Consider the following 16847-nt stretch of genomic DNA (forward strand, 5'->3'; position numbering starts at 1 on the left):
ACATTTTTTTAGTAACACATGATTGACTAATGAGATATGACCCGTTATAGATGAGAATACCAAAAACTACATGTAATTGTTAATTTACATGTTAATGCATCAGTAACAAGAGCCAAACAATGTAATAATTATGACAATATTTCTTTGCAAACTGCACTGAGAATACTGTTTTTTTTTCTTATTTTATTTTGTTTAATGGATAATTGTTACTTGTAATGGGGCAGGTTTACGTTTTATTTCTTGAGTACTTAAACTTGAGTAACAATTAACAATCTGAACACTACTTCAGCTGCTGGTTATTGTAAATATCACCCCAAAAAGCTATTGTAGTATATTACATTGTAATGAGTTTGTATAAAGTAAATAACACTAAAGGGACTACTACAAAGACATATTCATACTGTATTTACAAAAACTATTAGCAAGGAACCAACGGTGGTGGAGTTAAAGTTTCGGGGAACTGTTTTAGCGATGCAACAACAGCACTTCCGGTCCACATGTAAACGCTACAGCGTGATTTAAACGTACATTCACTATCTGTACACTATCTGTGTACATTTACCAGAAAACTATCGTCAAACCAGCGACTGTTGTTTGTAAAAATGAAGCTGCTCACGCACAACATGTTGACATCTCACGTGAAGGGAGTCACTAAAGGATACCCGCTGCTCATCAAGGTAAACTGTCAACACCCGACTAGCTACATGCTAACGCTAACCCTAAATACCTTAATGCATCACATGGGTTCAACGTCCTGTGGTGTTTTGTGTTTGAGCTCAATGCTACATGAACTGTATCACTGAACATGTGCTAGTTTGATTCTCTTACAACCTGTAACGTTCAATAACAAGCTAACTAGCGGTTAGCAAGCTAGCACCAGGGCTAAACTTAACTTCCTCTAAATCACTTAAACTGCAGAAACAGATTGTTATAAAATATGCAAATCTCGTTTAGAATTACATCGTAGCTGTATGTCTTAACAGACTTTGGATTTCAATATAATGTATATATTGAACATGTTGTTACTTAGTGCAATTGACGCATGTGACACTATACTGTACCTGTTGGTAACCAATAATGTGAGGGGAATCTCAATTGTCTGGTCCCTCTAGAGTAAACTATGCATTACAGGTGTTGTGTTTTTATGTCAGTGATGGCGTCATGAAATGGCCGAGGAAGTGATTTTGAAGGACTGCTGCTGTTTGACGACCCTGCATTTCTACACTAATAGACTGTGTTGTTTCCTCCTGATTTGTTTTCTTTGTGCAGGCGACCGAGGTGAAGGTGAATGAGGTGGACTTCAATGCTCAGTTCGTCAGCCGGATGATCCCCAAACTGGAGTGGAGCGCTCTGGTCCAGGCTGCAGAGGAGGTGAGTCAGACTGCAACAGAGAGACTTTCACAACTTGTAATATCTCACGTGATAAACATGAATATTAGTAAAAGTTTGGAGCATTCCAGAGAGAGACATGGCAAAGCTTATAAGCTGTTAAGTAGCTCTCAATATAAGCAACGGTATTCTCCGATGTGGAAGAAGCCATCAATTTGAAAAGGGGGAAAATATATTTGTTTTTTTTATATTTGTTCACCCGGTAACATCCACTAATGAATTTGCAACGGCCCAGTTCAAACAGCTACTTCTATCTTTTCCCTCTTTAGTTGGGTCAACGGCAGGACCTGCCGGGCGAGCTGGTGCCAGAATACGAGAACAACGAAGAATTCCTGAAGAAAGTGCACAGAGTGCTATTAGAGGTAAGAAGCTCGCAGTGATTCCTGTCAGGGCAGGTGGGTGTTTATGACTGCAGTGGTGTTTATTACCACAGTGTGCACATGATGAATGTGTTCTTTTTAAGCCCGTAACTAACTATCTTCAGTATTAGTTACTCTGCAGATTGTACTTTATTCATCTTTTGGGCTTAAAAATAAAATAGTTGACTTCATCAGATGTCTTGTTTTGTTCAACCAACAGTCCGTTTAAAATGATATAAATCAGAGGAAAACAGCAAAAACACACATCTAAGAACCAGAGCATGTTTGGCATTTTTACTTAAAAATGACTGAAACAATTGTTAAAACTTAGGAAAGGGTGTCTTGGTCCTTCTGTGCGGAGGAACCACTTCTCCATTCGTGATATTGTCTGCCATGTGGGATCCAGCTGTGTTTTCTATTCTTGTTTCACTTGACACAGTAACTTAATGATTAAGTTACTGTCATGGGATGTCTTTGTGTACTTATTGTGGATCAAACAACTGACAATATTGACTCTCTCAGTAACATAGAAAGGTACAGTCGGCACTTCGCATCCCGGTTCTATTACTGGCAATAGCAATTAGCAGCGGAGCTTTCATGTGGTTGTTTACTGCACAGTGTCTTGTTTTTCATAACTGCACCACATCTATTCAGCGGAAGACGGTGCCATTTATGTAGAGATCAAACACAGGAACTGAAATACTTTAGCTTGAGACATTATTCTAACCCCAATATGTACACTGCATGTTGGCTCCCAAACATTGCCAAAATCGTTGGCTTTAATGTTAAACAGACCGCACTTATATTATTATTATATATATATATAATGCTTTACACGTTGCCTCTCACTCACACGCTGATGGCGACAGAGGAGCCAGGGATCACACCATCAACCCTGTGATTAGTGGACGACCTGCTCTTCCTCCCGAGCCACAGCCGCCCGCTGTGTCAGAGACACTTTGTGCTGCAGTGACAGCCTCCATTGTTCTGGGAAGACTTTCCACAAGATTTTTGAGCCTGGCTGCAGGGATTTGCTCCCATTCAGCCACAAGAGCATCAGCGAGGTCCAATACTGGTCCCAGTTCATCCCAAAGGTGTTGGATGAGGTTGAGGTCAGGACTCTGTGCAGGCCAGTGAAGTTATCCACACCAAACTCCGAAATCTATTTCTGTATAGACCTGGCTTCATGTTGAAGCTGGAAAGGGGTTTCCCCAAATTGTTCAAACTATTTTTTTTGCAAACAAAAGTGATGTTTACATTGAGTTTTACCCATTAAAACGCATTGTGTAAACCTTTGATGTCTAAAAAATGTGTTGAATGCATTTCCTTCCTCATTAAAGTATATTTAAATTCTTTATTGTGTGCATTAAGGTTAACTTGCTTGCAGTGTTATTCTTCACTGCCCTTTTTTAGCGTAGTGCTGCATTTCTTGGCATCACCGTCACCTGTAGATCACTTTAATGTGGCACCACTGGCAGGACTGTGTATAGCATGAGATGAACAAAACGGGGGCACACTCTATAAAAATAACACCTCCATAGCTCTGCTAGTAAAACTCCAGAGGGTACCATTAGTGGTGAGGTACTAAAAAAACAGGTTTCACAGGTTCCATGTAATGCTGACAGGTCAGCTTACTTATAGTCTATTAAGTTACACAACTATTATTAAACTGTCTTTACAGAATCATATCTGTTGTCCTTTACCGGACCACAGCCCAGCGGTCGGGAACCACTGGTCTAAAAATTGTTATTCACTGTAGCATTTAAGATTTTCGGTAATTGGACCTAAAAGACCTGGGACAAACCAAAAGTATGGTGACAGGGGTGTCCAAACACTTTTGTCCATAGAGTATATTTTGCTCTACGGTGACGGTGTCTCACCTCTCGTCTTGCTTGTGTGTTCTGCAGGTGGAGGTGATAGAGGGCTGTCTGCAGTGCCCCGAATCCGGACGAGAGTTCCCCATCTCCAGAGGAATCCCCAACATGCTGCTGAGCGAGGACGAGGTGTAGATGGCAGCTTCGCAAAGTCAACGGTTCTCACATGCAACCTCACCCCAAGCTGTCACTGGGATGGGATTGTGGGTATTCGGAGAGCGGAGAGAGGTTGGACTTAAGTTGGTGCCATGAGAACCACACTGTTTGGTTGATTGTTGTTATGACATTTAAGTGGCTGATGCTGCCAATAGATGAAACACTTTTGAAGAAGAACGGATGGAAATGTTCCCAGAGTAACCCCCAGTGGTTTTATCTGTATTTATTTTTGTTACTGTTTGGGTTTTCTCTCTTTTTTTTTTTTTCTTTTTTTTTTTTCAATAAAACTGTCCTGATTTCCACGACGGCCAAAATTGTTTCAGGTTTTTGTGGAATATATGGATTTGCTTATATTACAGACGTACTAAAATATAAAAACCCAGAGGCTCCATGAGTGAGAGGCCGGCTCTGAAGCCCATCGCGCCCTCTCTCAGGGTTTAAGAAAGTGCTGAGGGCCAGATGACGTGGCAGTGGCTCGTCTATATTTGGCTTTGAGGAAAAGAAGCAGAAAAAGCAGGCTGGCTGGAAGTTGTTTTTGAGGAAGTCAGTCTTTTTTTTATTTTTTTTTCTTTCATGCCACACTTAACAGCACGCACACACACAAAACCCACCTGGGCGGGCTGCTATGATCTGAGATTCCCCACCGTGTGTCTGATCTTTTAAAGACTGCTGAAAGGAAGAGTCCACCTAGACAAATTAAGTGTCTTTCCACTCATTTCTGACTAAGATGGGGCAACAGCGAGTTGTAGCAAGAGCCTGTTTGTTCGCAGGCGGCGTTATCATTTTTAGAAACCTTGCAAGGGCAGACGATGAAGGGGGGGGGGGGGGGGGTTGCCCTGACCAGAAAGCCTCGAGGCAGCCTGAGTCTCTCCTACCTTTCCCTTCTACTTAGAGCAATTACAGGCCTGCACCCGCAACTATAATAATGGTATAATGGGATGGCAGCAGAGCAGCAATAAAAACCAACCCTGACAGATTAACAGTCCTCTCCAAGTTCTGAGCTGTAATTAACAATGAGACCGAAAGAGGAACAGAGAGGAAAGAAAGGGCCTGGATTGAAAGCTAGAAAAGATAAAGATAAAACGGGATGGTGTTGTGGAGGGATTTTAATAAGATTACAACAAGCCTTAAACTGGGATGAGTCTAAGATCTTAACTAGAGCTGCATTTTGAAATCACTGGCATGAACTAATAGATTATCCCCATCTTCTATTTCATCATTTTGACGATTAAAGGTTTATTTTGGGGAATGTGCTTCTAGTCTTCTGTGCGGTAAGTGTTGAGCTACTGCTGATAGTCTGTTAGCTTAGTTAAACAAAACCACTGGAATAAACTGGCTTTGTCCAAAGGTATCAAAATCCACCTACTAGAAACTCTAAAGATCACTAATCACCATGTGATATAGCTTGTTTAATTTGCATTAAAAACAAATTGTAAAAACAATTAAACATTTTATTGTCAGATGCATACCGTGCTTCTACGTACCTACTAAAACAGGGACATAAATCCCTTTAAACAGTAAATTGTTTTGTTTTTCAAGGCATTTAACAAAAGAGATATACCTTGTTAATTATTGAGCTTTTAAAGTGCTAGTTTGCAGATTTTGCTTTAACTCATGAAATAAATGTTCATTGCACAATGTAATGGCTATAGATTAATGACACCATTGCCGTTTATATTGGTTCCCCATTAGCCTCGCTTTACATTATGCAGTTCAGTCTGCCACCCGGTACGATCTCTGGTGAAAATGAAGGCTTGATTTACGCCACAAAGTGCATCAACCATTGCGGAACCAACATAGGAAGGGGACAGCAGTTAGCAGTTTTTAAAGAATATCAATTGGGGGACTTGGCTCTGTAACCGGACGGTTACCATTCGAGGAGTAGCAGCAGAGGTGCCAGTGATTAACCCAAACTGTTATGGCTCCTTCCTGTGAGGCATCTCTCCATACCTAAGAGGTCCTACTTGTGTATTTGGGTGAAAACATTTTTAGTATGTCCCAATACTCAATATGTCAAATGTGCTTCGCCAAAAATACCAGGATGTTCTACTGCATCCAGTCTTATTTTGCAGCATTCAAGTCAGCATGTTTCTCTGGTTGTTCTGACCCACAATCCTCTGCGCAGCAGAAACATGAGCAAGAGGGTCAAAGTTCAAGGCGAAGTAGTACTTCCCAATTGAAAGCATAGTGCATGAAACAGTATGTACTTTATGAGGGCAGCTTCAGTACCTACTAAATAAATAAAAAGAAAATGATTTTGATTTCTAACGCAGTCGGTGTGTCCTGTTGTTGGTAGTTGCTAGGCTCTGAGGAAAACAAAGTGATCCGGTCGTCTTCACAATAACACCACTCAGCTGAATTAACCGACTGCTGGCCCAGAAGCTATCTTGATAATAAGTTAGCAATCTTCTCATCTAAGAAGATGCATCGTTCCCAAAACGTTTAACTATTCCTTTTGAGCCTGGCGTGTCCTCGGGGGATGTTTACCTGCGGAGAGAGAGTGGTGCATTTTTGTGGAGAGAAGAACTTGCAAAATGTGTGTGAGAGAGAGAGGAAGATGGCTCTTGCCTACATAATCACACACTCCCTTCACTTTGGTGGCAACCCGCCCCACCACCACCACCACCACCACCTCTCCTACATCCAGTCCCTCCCTCCTCCTCCCTCTGTCTGAGCATTTCTCACTGAGGAGCTGCACAATAATGGAGTCACATCATGCAGAAGGTCTCTGTGTTTTCAGACTGGACTTCTTCTAGACCGGGGATCTGTAATTTACTGTAAAGTTTCTTCTTTTTTAAATTCACAGCACAAGGACTTCTTTCATTTATTTTTCTGCGTCATGTCTTTTTATGTCGTCTGACTTTTTTTCCGTGTTTTAATGTTTATGTGAGGGGGATTAACAGGCCCACCATGGTTTTTCCCAACATAAATCAACAGTGTCTTTCTACGTTTTAGTGCAAGCAGCTTTCTGTTTACATATAACTGGGAATGAGAAGACCTCATTTGGGTTTTTGCTTTTTTTAAAACTGCAACTAGATTTTCTGCAAGTGGGTATGGGCCAGTTTTTCGCTCCACAGATGGGTCTTTCGGAGATGAAGGCACGTGAACCTGGCTGCACCAGATAGTGAAGTGAGCTGCTCAGGTTTTAGTTTGGAGGACTTGCGACATGGGCTGAGCTCCTGCGAAGAGTATTTTCTCCTGAAAGCTGTTGAATATTCCGAGGATGGACGACGGGAAACGGAGACGGATGAAACTTAATTTATCGGTTAAACTGTAAATATATTCACCTTTTACGCACACGCGCTGGCACGGAACGACAGCGGAGCTTTTGAGCGCACCAGATTGGAGTTCAAGCGTCGGCCAAATTTCCAATCACTAAATGTGAGGTTTCTACTGTGGAGTTCGGTTGTAGTGTGATGTCATTTGTTGTTAGTTGTTCTTGTAAGGATCTACGGATTCTTTTATTTTCAATTGAATAACTTAAACTTAGATTTAAGAATGACAATGCGTCTTTTTATCTGTCTGGTGTTAAAATATGCAGGAACATGTATGAACAATGTTGTAAAATTACCGTAGCAGACTAAATGTTAAGTCAGCAGATGTGGTTTTCCTTTCCACAGAAAGTGGTTTTGACCAAAATAGCCCGTTAGAACTGTATATTGGATTTTTTTTTTGGGGGGGGGGGGCTTTATTTCATGCCAGTATTTGTATGCAGTAGTTCAGTGGAGGGCATTGGTTTAACCCTCTGTTTTAAGTTTTAAAGCACTTTACGGACAACTCTCGTAATCGTTGGTTTGGAGATTCAGCTTTAGTGACCCCAATTGTTTCAGCCGGATTTCCTCCACGGCCGCTCAGAGATCTCCGTCCCTCCGTCTCCTCACCGGACAATGTGGGTGCCCCGTCTCGCGCTCCTGCTGCTCCGGTTCTCCGGTGTTTTGCTGGTGGAAGGGTTCAACACGTGCCACTCCATCAACCTGGACGCGCAGAAGTCCCGGCGCATCGAGGCGGTCCGCGGACAGATTCTCAGCAAGCTGCGCATCCGCAGCCCGCCGGGCAAGGATGCGGCCCCGCCGCCTGGCTCGGTGCCTCCGGAGATCATGCTGCTCTATAACAGCACGCGGGAGCTGCTGAAGGAGCGCGCGCGCCTGGCCGAGTCCGCGTGCGAGCGCGAGAGCAGCGAAGAAGACTATTATGCCAAAGAGGTGCAGAGGATTGACATGCTGCCCCCCCGCACCGACACAAGTGAGTCCATTTATGATGTATGATCTATATACAGTCTGTGTATCACAAAGGTTCTCAAAGTGTGGTCCGGGGTCCTTATCCCTGGTTTAACCTCCTCAAAACACAAAACACGTTTTTTCTTCTTAGATTGTTTTATTTGAAGGAGTTTTAGAGGTCAAAAGAGGTGAAAGTAACATAACCAATATTTAATGAAAGAAATGGCCACAGCAGTCAGCAATTTTTATAGATTCAACCTAGAGTTATCCTTTTTCTTTTATGCATCACATAATTAGAATGAAATGCACTAAATAGGCGTTTACCTCCATCAGTACGTTTCCCAACTTCCATTCTGTGTTAAAAGTATCGGTTGTGGAAGAAGTATAAAGATCCTATACTTAAGTTTAAGTATGTTAAAGTGAAAGTGTTGCAGTCAATGTCAAGTTTTATATGCATGGTGGTTACTAATGGCAGAGACATAAAATAGAGTAAAGATGAAGGAGAAGGTGTTATCCTTCAACAGCTACTGTAGATGAACTCTTGAACAAGACACTACATTCTCTGAAGCCTTCAGAGCAGCTTTTTAGTGTCAGACTGAGCTGTGGTTGGGACCACGCAGCTCTCACATATAGAAATAAAACTTAATTTGGGAGATTTTTAAGATGAATGTTTCTGGATACTACATACATGGTACATGCTTACATAACTGTGATGATGTTTCATAAAGTAAAATCCATGAACTCCACAGTTATCCATATTAAACCTAAGACCAGACACATCCACTCACTACCCCTAATCCTATAATTTAGTTTTGAGACACTCATCAGCAGTAATTATGTCCAAGACAATGCATCAGCCCCACAGAGCTTTTAACCAATACTATAAATACAACAATGTCGGAGAAGTCAAGAGATGTTGTTGGATCATGAGTTATCCTTTTTATGTTTTTTTTTAAATCCAGATGCGGTACAGCCTGCAACCTCCGACCCCCATTACAGAGTCGTCCACTTCGACGTGAGTGGAGTGGACCTAACCAACAGCACCCTGGTCAAGGCTGAGTTCAGGATCTTCAGAGCTCCAAACCCGCAGGCCCGGGCCTCAGAGCAGAGAGTGGAGCTCTATCAGGTAAACAACAGAGTGATGGCTCAAAGCTCGCCTGTTTACCACTTTAACTTCAGCAGAACCACCAAATTAACGTCACAAATACCACTGAGCGACACGGTTTCTATGTCTTTTTAAGCTTTTATATCCATATAAATGTACATTTTCCACAATTATGAAGGAGACACTGAATCCATTCTTCTTTAAATTCACTTCAGGCCGTCTTTGGTATGAAAGAAACAGACGCAGGAGTTGTTTTGCTTTCTTTTGAAAAATCATTCTCACATCCAAAAGGTGTGACCAGGAATACCTTTTAAATTTGTTTTTTTGCAGTAGATTTTCCTTCCAAGAAAATGTGTGAAGATTTATTGTGATAATAGTCTGGTGGGGCTGATGCCAACCAGACTATTATCACAATAAATCTTCACAAATGAAGCTATATTTGTATTTTGACTTGATGGAGACATTTCTCACCTCACAGAAATATGTTCGCCCCAGGAAAGTGAGTAAACGTAATAAACATGCCTGATGACAGATTTACAGGTTGTTATTGTTTTTATGACACACAGTGTTTAGGCTCTGTGCCATACATGTGTTATGCAAAAATGTAGGAAGATGAACTCGCTGCCCTCTTTACCACAGTGGAAATTATAACATTTACTGTCTGCACGTCAGCTTCATCACTGTCTTTCTGTGTGTGTGTGTGTGTGTGTGTGTGTGTGTGTGTGTGTGTGTGTGTGTGTGTGTGTGTTTTTGTTTTAACAGCTGCTGAAGCCAGATGAAGAGAGCACCTCCACTCAACGTTATATTGACTCCCGCACCGTTCAGCCGAAGGCGAAGGGAGCCTGGATCTCTGTGGACGTTACGGAAACCATTAAGGACTGGGTGTCAGATCCAGGTTGGCCTCAGCAGCACTTCCTCCACATAAAGATTAATATATATATGCACACACACACACACACACACACACACACACACACACACACACACACACACACACACACAGACTCCATCAGCTGATCTCAATGTGTGTCCCTCTACTGATCAGAGAACAATCTTGGCCTGAAGTTGGGCGTCCACTGTCCCTGCTGCACCTTCGTCCCGTCCACCAACAACATTGTTCCCAACAAGAGTGAGGAGCTGGAGGCTCTCTTTGCAGGTCTGTTGCACTTGTTTGTGTTTTTCAAAGTCTGTCATGTTAGCCGAGTCTTGGTACTCATACAAGTATGTGCAGAGTGGATGACTACTGCAGCTTTCGGAGACTTGGATTAACCCTTCGTGATTAAATCTTAAACTTTATTTATATTTTGACTTGAGGGGAAATTGTCCCTCCTCTTACAAAAAAATGCTGAGTTTAACCTCCTTTTTCAGTGATGTTATTTTGAACAAGGAACATGTTTTGAACATGATGATTTTAGACTTTAGTCTCTGTAGATGTTGTTTGTTTGTGGATGACTGGTCAGCATGCAACATGAATTGTATTTGAGCCACATGCGAAAATTAACAACTACACATGAACAAATAAATAAACACACATGACAGCCAGTGTGTCAAAGATTAAACGTTAAACATAGCCTCACTTTTATCTGAATGGTCACTGAGATGAAATATTGAACAGGTTGGTTATAAATAGCACTCTGCAGGCATTAAAAGATTTATCAGCACAGCAATAATCCTGCAGGCGCCTCCCAAAAGATGATGAAATGGTGATCATACAGGAACAATGGAGACACTGTTCTTCCACACTCTGTAAAGCTGTGGAAGGACTGTCTGTGTTGCTTCATTTAGGCCCCAAATTAAGTCTCTCCTCAAGATTTACACTGAGTTGAGTAAAGTCTGTTTTTTTACCACTTGGAAAAAAATATCAACTTTTGAAACTAATACAAGCAGGGGCTTGTATTGAGCTCAGAAACCCCATGAAATAGGTTACCTCTAGGAAACAACTATATATATATATATAAATGTGTGCGTGTATATATGCACTGTACTGTAGTATTTGTTCAGCAATAATCACAAATTGCTGCCTTCTCAGAAAAACACGTTGTGTAAAAAGCATAAAGCCATAGTGTATTACTGTATATGAACTACCACTGTAGGAATTCAAAGGTGTAACTCGGTAGTTCACAACCTTTTTGGCATTGAACCCTAAAAACGAATCAATGTCTACTCACAAACCCTTGTAACAGACGGCATTTATCTTCCACTAATGAGTGATGTTGCTCTTTCAGATTGTTTCATTTGAATAGTTTTTACAACCTCATGAGTGGAGACTATCCAAAAAAAGGTTAAAGAAATGTCCCCAAAGATAAAAACACTCACAAACATTTAATTTTGTATTGATCGTTGTGTGACCCCTCAGGTTTATCCTGCGACCCCTTGGGGGTTCCCGACCCTCAGGTAGAGAACCACTGTGTTAACTGTTACTCTGCTCTACGTAGGTGTGGATGACGAGCAGCTTCGTCAGATAAGAAAGCCCGGTCCGGTTAAAGGCCAGGCAGATTTCAGCACCAAGACGCCGCACCTCATCCTCACCGTGCTGCCCAGTGACAGAGTGGACAACCCGGCCAGGAAGAACCGCAAGAAGAGGGCGGCCGCCACAGAAACCACAACCTGCTCCCGGTAGGCCGCCAACCGGCTGTGTGTGTGTGTGTGTGTGTGTGTGTGTGTGTGTGTGTGTGTGTGTGTGTGTGTGTGTGTGTGAGGTTATGTGTGACTGACTGACCGCACTGACATGTAGTTTCATAATTCTAAAATCTAGTTGTGGTGGGCGGTGGAATTCTTTTCTTCTTACCCACAACTTTGCAGACTATTGTGTGGCAAAACTAACAATATTGACCCTGTGTTTAGACTGCAGGCCAACAAGCGTGCAGTGTTTTATTTAGGCTACCTCACGCTGTGGGGGGAAAGTCTGGCGGACTTGCATTGTCATTACCTTGTGATGGCTGGCCCTTCAATGGTGACCAGTTGCCATTTTCCCATGACCCAACTTTGGTTCCTTGCCCCAGACCATTAAAAGCCGGATGGGAGTTTAAATATTTCCTTGTGTCTCTTCTCGGTGTGTCTCAGTGGCTCAGACCAGGGATGCTGCCTGCGCTCGCTCTACATCGACTTCAGGCGGGACCTCAACTGGAAGTGGATCCATGAGCCCAAAGGTTACAAAGCCAACTTCTGTGCCGGCAACTGTCCTTACATCTGGAGTGCCAACAACCACTATAACATGGTGAGTTGGTATGTTTTATATTTCTGTAAGATGAGATACGACTGGATGTTGAATCATTTTTCGTACCCTCCAAAATGGGTCTAAAGCACCAAGTATTGAAAAGTCTGGTGTGAATCAACATTTTATTAAGGCAAATTGAAATACGGCTGCCACATGGCTGTGTTGTTAAAGTAAGGTATCAAACAAAGCGCTGTTTTGGTCTTGTTATGAAAAATCATGTATTGTATTGACAATTCAGGCAGTATCCCAGCTCTACATATGACTGATTCCAGACACGAATATCTTGATGTGTCTGGACATTTTGTGAATACCTACATCTCTTTGAACACCATAAGACCACTGTGAAACAACAGAAGCATCTGTTTTAACCACTCAGACTAATACGTTTCGAAGCACCCTTTTTCAGTAAAGACACATAGAGTCAAATGTGCTCTTTTTTTGCTGCAATCTTGAGATTCATGACCTTTAAAAATAAAAAAGTGACACAGCCATAACATATGAAAACATGTTCTGAACATTTGCTCCTGTACAAACACAAACAACTTCAACAGCTGAAGTGACTCCTCCGTCTCTCTAGTAAAACACTCTGGTTTGGACCAAACTCCAATCAACCTCCAGATGGATTTCAATGTACAGCAACTTTGAAATGCGGGTGCTGTTTTCCTTGAAATTAGCTTTAAGTGCCTTGTTTGTGGCGGCTCTATACCACAGTTAGCTTTGTCCCATAGCTTATGACTTGGCCTGCAGCCACACTGGCTCTTACAGAACCTTCTTATTTACTTTTTCTTTCTTCATGTCCTTTATTCATTAGATTTCTAGATTTTTTTCACAGTTATATGACACTTGATTTGTGGCAATGAGACATTTTGTTGCTGCCAACAAATGCCACTGTGGCTTTCACACCATTTGATTCACTTGGTTTGATGGAGTTTGGCAGTTTTTGTTGTGCATGTTAAAGTATTTGAAGGATAAAAAAGGAAACACATTGACAGACAGTAAAACATTTACCTACACAGCCTTCTTTAAAAGCCCCAGAGAACTTTTTGCTATTTTATTATATTCATGACTAAATACATAGCTATCTATCTATTTTTTGCTTGCTTGCCTAGAGTTAGATGAGAATATTAATAATACCACTCTGTGAATATGTACATGACATCACCTTTTCCCTACTGAGGCCTGCACACTACACACCAGTGAGAAGAACCAAAACACAAATACAGAAAGTGTCTCAAGTGAAATAAACAAAAACTGGTCATGTAGGAGCTCATTGTTCATATAAAGAAGCAGATGTCTTAGTTAACGCACTCTGATGATGTCCTTCCCCTGGTCAGATCCTGCCCCTGTACAACAAGCTGAACCCTGAGGCCTCCGCCTCGCCCTGCTGCGTTCCTCAGGACCTGGAGCCCCTCACCATTATGTACTTCATAGGCCGCACACCACGTGTTGAGCAGCTCTCCAATATGGTCGTCAAATCCTGCAAGTGCCGCTGAGTTCAGCGGAAGAGGTGAGGGAGGAGAATGATTACAGGACCAAAACTACAAACTGATAAAGACGAGAGGACAGACGGATCCTTTCTTCATTAATCTTCTCTGTTTGATCTCCTTTAGCAGACTTTTGAGATGTTATATTTTTGCTCAAATATCCCATTCTTTACAGGCATGAAAACTTCTTCATTCTCTGGAACTTTGCGTTTGATATAGGACACTGTTAATATCACAACATAGCTGTATTAAACCTTTACTTGGATATTAAATGGGGGTGTTGTGTGATTTGGCCCACATTTGGTGTACATAAAAAGGATTCTTTTTATCAGGATTTTCATTCCACCTCGTCGTTTATATGCCTGCGGCTGCGAGCAGCGGAGCGAGCTAGACGTGTTTGTTTTAGGTTTGAAGGTGTTGATAGGAAGAAGGCGGCGTGGAAAGGTTTGCAGACTGAGATCTTTAGGCGAGGGAGGCAGGGAGCAGATAGAAAAGAGAGAGAGGAGCTGTGTCCAGGCGGAGGCCATGCCAGCTCTCTGCGGTTCCCAGGCTGAAATCTGCCCGGCGTAAACAGGATGTGAAAGATTTCCAGACACCGACCCGACCACTCACGGAACGCCAGATTTAAATGCTCCCCTCATCTCCTCTGTCTCTCTCTCTCGCTCTCTGCTGCTCGAGGTTCTGGGATTTGTGGTGGGAGGAGAGAGGGAGAAAAGAGAGGCTTTGAAAATGAGACGTGGGATGATAGGGCTGTATTTGGAACGGCTGCAAGTTTGGAAGGTGGTATTTTGCAGCCTTGGCAAATTTGTACCTATTTGGGTCTGACTCAAATATTCCGTAATCACACTCTTATAGTCGTTTTCTGAATGTGCATTTATTATCTTATTGTAAAAAAACTATACTCTTTGCTATTCCTATGCTGTGATTTTATTTTGTCATACCTATTTTTTACCACCAGTCTCTCTCTCTCAATTTTCAATTTTCAATTTCAATTTCAATAGCTTTATTGGCATGAAAGTTTAGAAACAGTATTGCTCTCTCTCTCTCGCTCTCTCTCTCTCTCTCTCTCTCACACACACACACACACACACACACACACACACACATACACACACAGTCTCTTTCTCTGCACCCAAATATCCACAGTGACCACTTTTGATAGAATGTCTAAATGCTGGAAATAAAAAAAACATCCCTAGGGCATATTTTAAATATAGACTCTCTGGTATGCCCGTGGTTTGTGTGTGTGTGTGTGTGTGTGTGTGTGTGTGTGTGTGTGGCTGTGGCTGGTGAGGTCATGTGTGATGGCACAGAAATGATTCCCTGGCTTCTATTGTGTTTGTGACTGGGGTGTTCCCTCTGTGACCCTGCTGAGTGAGATGTGGATTTATCTTTTTAACTTTTTGAGGAGGTATTTGGAAGGAGGTTTTGAAAACTAAAGTTAAATAGGAAGGAAGAACTTAATAGAGCCAGTTGTTTAATGCATTTACTGAAGTTATATCTTGTTTCTAATTGGATGGTAACTCCTTTTTTTAACAACATTGTATAGATAGTTGCAAAGATAAAAGAGCTGCTGTTTTTTTCTCCATTCATAACAAGAAACATAGGACTCCCCCAGGTTTTCGTCTGGACCACGTTTAAATTATTATTATTATTAGTCTAGAACCAGAAGATTAGAAAACACTCAGTAATTTTCATTTCATGTATTTAATTCACACAGTAGTATACAAAAATATGCATTACCATGTGGTTATTTCATATAGAACATTTATTTATATTGTGATATATAGTTATCAAGGTATGAAATATCCTATATCAGAATAGAATATTTCGGCCATATCGCACAGCCCTATGATGCTTTAATGTCCTGAAATTGACGGGAGATGCGTCCATCTAACTGACTTCAGCTGTTTAAATACAGAGATACAAACTGTTCTCCAGCCATTGAAGTAAAATAGTTTTTTCTAAGCCACAGTGAGAATGCAGCCTCACTTTTGTGTGTGTTTGTATGTGTTGGGGTGCTAGGGCTCGAGCTGTGGTGAGGCTCCCTCCCACCCGAGTAAACTAGACCCAGCATCTGTTAGTCTTTTCCACTTAACTACCCCTTGCTATATCCAACCTGTACTTATCCCACGGTAGAGCGCCTTGCTCTGTCTCACACTGAGTCCCACTGTCCTTGAGAGGGAAGTCTATCGACCCCCGCTCACTCACTCACACTCACACACACACACACACACACACACACACACACACACACACACACACACACACACACACACACACACAATATAAACCATGTCTGAGACTTTGACCTTGATAGGGAGTGTACATACAGACCCTGTAGGCATCAAAAGCACACCCATGCATCCAAACATCCGGCCAGTATAACCTCCATTTAGCCAAATCTGTCATGATTCATGGCTCTGGTTCTTCCCATACTGACCAAAAAATGTAAGAGAGCCCTTGATAACGGTTGTAAAATGTTCCTGAGGATGACGGAGAGCAATTCTCTCTTTCTCATATGCACCTTGTGGTCCGTGTCAAACATAGCTCACATTACAGGTCTGGACGAGACTTTATTCGTCACACAACTAGATTGAAATCGTTTCTGTGGCAGTTAAATTAAAATACAGCTCTCGGGGCAACAGGACACCATAAACACAAAATAAAAGGTTATACGAGCAGCAGAGCGATAATGAGACGCAGGAGTCAACAGAAGATACCGATCTGTGGCCGCAGCATTATTGAAGCCACCTTATCTGAGCAGTCACAGAGCTCTGCTTGAGGCCCTAGAACAAACCATCTGACATCCATGGTCACCTCAGCAGTACGGCCAGCTCAATACAAATGAAGTGTAAAAAACAATGTAAAGGCTTTTCTATTGTGTGCTATACAGTGACTTTTTTTATGACATACTTAACTATGATTTCTTTTGTCATTTACTATACTATGACTTTTTATGACATTCTGTACTATTACTTTTCATCACTTATTATACTAACTTAACTTATTATCCCATAATATACGATGAATCTTTATGACTTAC

General features: G+C 41.8%; 2 protein-coding genes across 2 annotated transcripts; both read left to right on the forward strand.

The window, feature by feature from the left end:
• The first annotated feature begins 468 nt into the window (after nucleotides 1-468).
• On the forward strand, nucleotides 469-4236 carry trmt112 (tRNA methyltransferase activator subunit 11-2). The gene is made up of 4 exons (XM_068715503.1): nucleotides 469-677; nucleotides 1270-1371; nucleotides 1659-1751; nucleotides 3656-4236. Exons 1-4 carry the CDS (start codon nucleotides 603-605, stop codon nucleotides 3755-3757), a joined length of 372 nt encoding a protein of 123 aa, XP_068571604.1. The 5' UTR covers nucleotides 469-602; the 3' UTR covers nucleotides 3758-4236.
• Nucleotides 4237-6491: 2255 nt separating this feature from the next.
• On the forward strand, nucleotides 6492-14073 carry tgfb5 (transforming growth factor, beta 5). The gene is made up of 8 exons (XM_068714959.1): nucleotides 6492-7159; nucleotides 7609-8020; nucleotides 8958-9121; nucleotides 9863-9995; nucleotides 10146-10256; nucleotides 11536-11716; nucleotides 12164-12317; nucleotides 13652-14073. Exons 2-8 carry the CDS (start codon nucleotides 7666-7668, stop codon nucleotides 13808-13810), a joined length of 1257 nt encoding a protein of 418 aa, XP_068571060.1. The 5' UTR covers nucleotides 6492-7159; nucleotides 7609-7665; the 3' UTR covers nucleotides 13811-14073.
• The last annotated feature ends 2774 nt before the right edge of the window (nucleotides 14074-16847 follow it).

This window comes from Cebidichthys violaceus, unplaced genomic scaffold (genome assembly GCF_023349555.1).
Source record: "Cebidichthys violaceus isolate CVI_PGR_0920_01 unplaced genomic scaffold, fCebVio1.0.p SCAF_2, whole genome shotgun sequence".
Classification (NCBI taxonomy): domain Eukaryota; kingdom Metazoa; phylum Chordata; class Actinopteri; order Perciformes; family Stichaeidae; genus Cebidichthys; species Cebidichthys violaceus.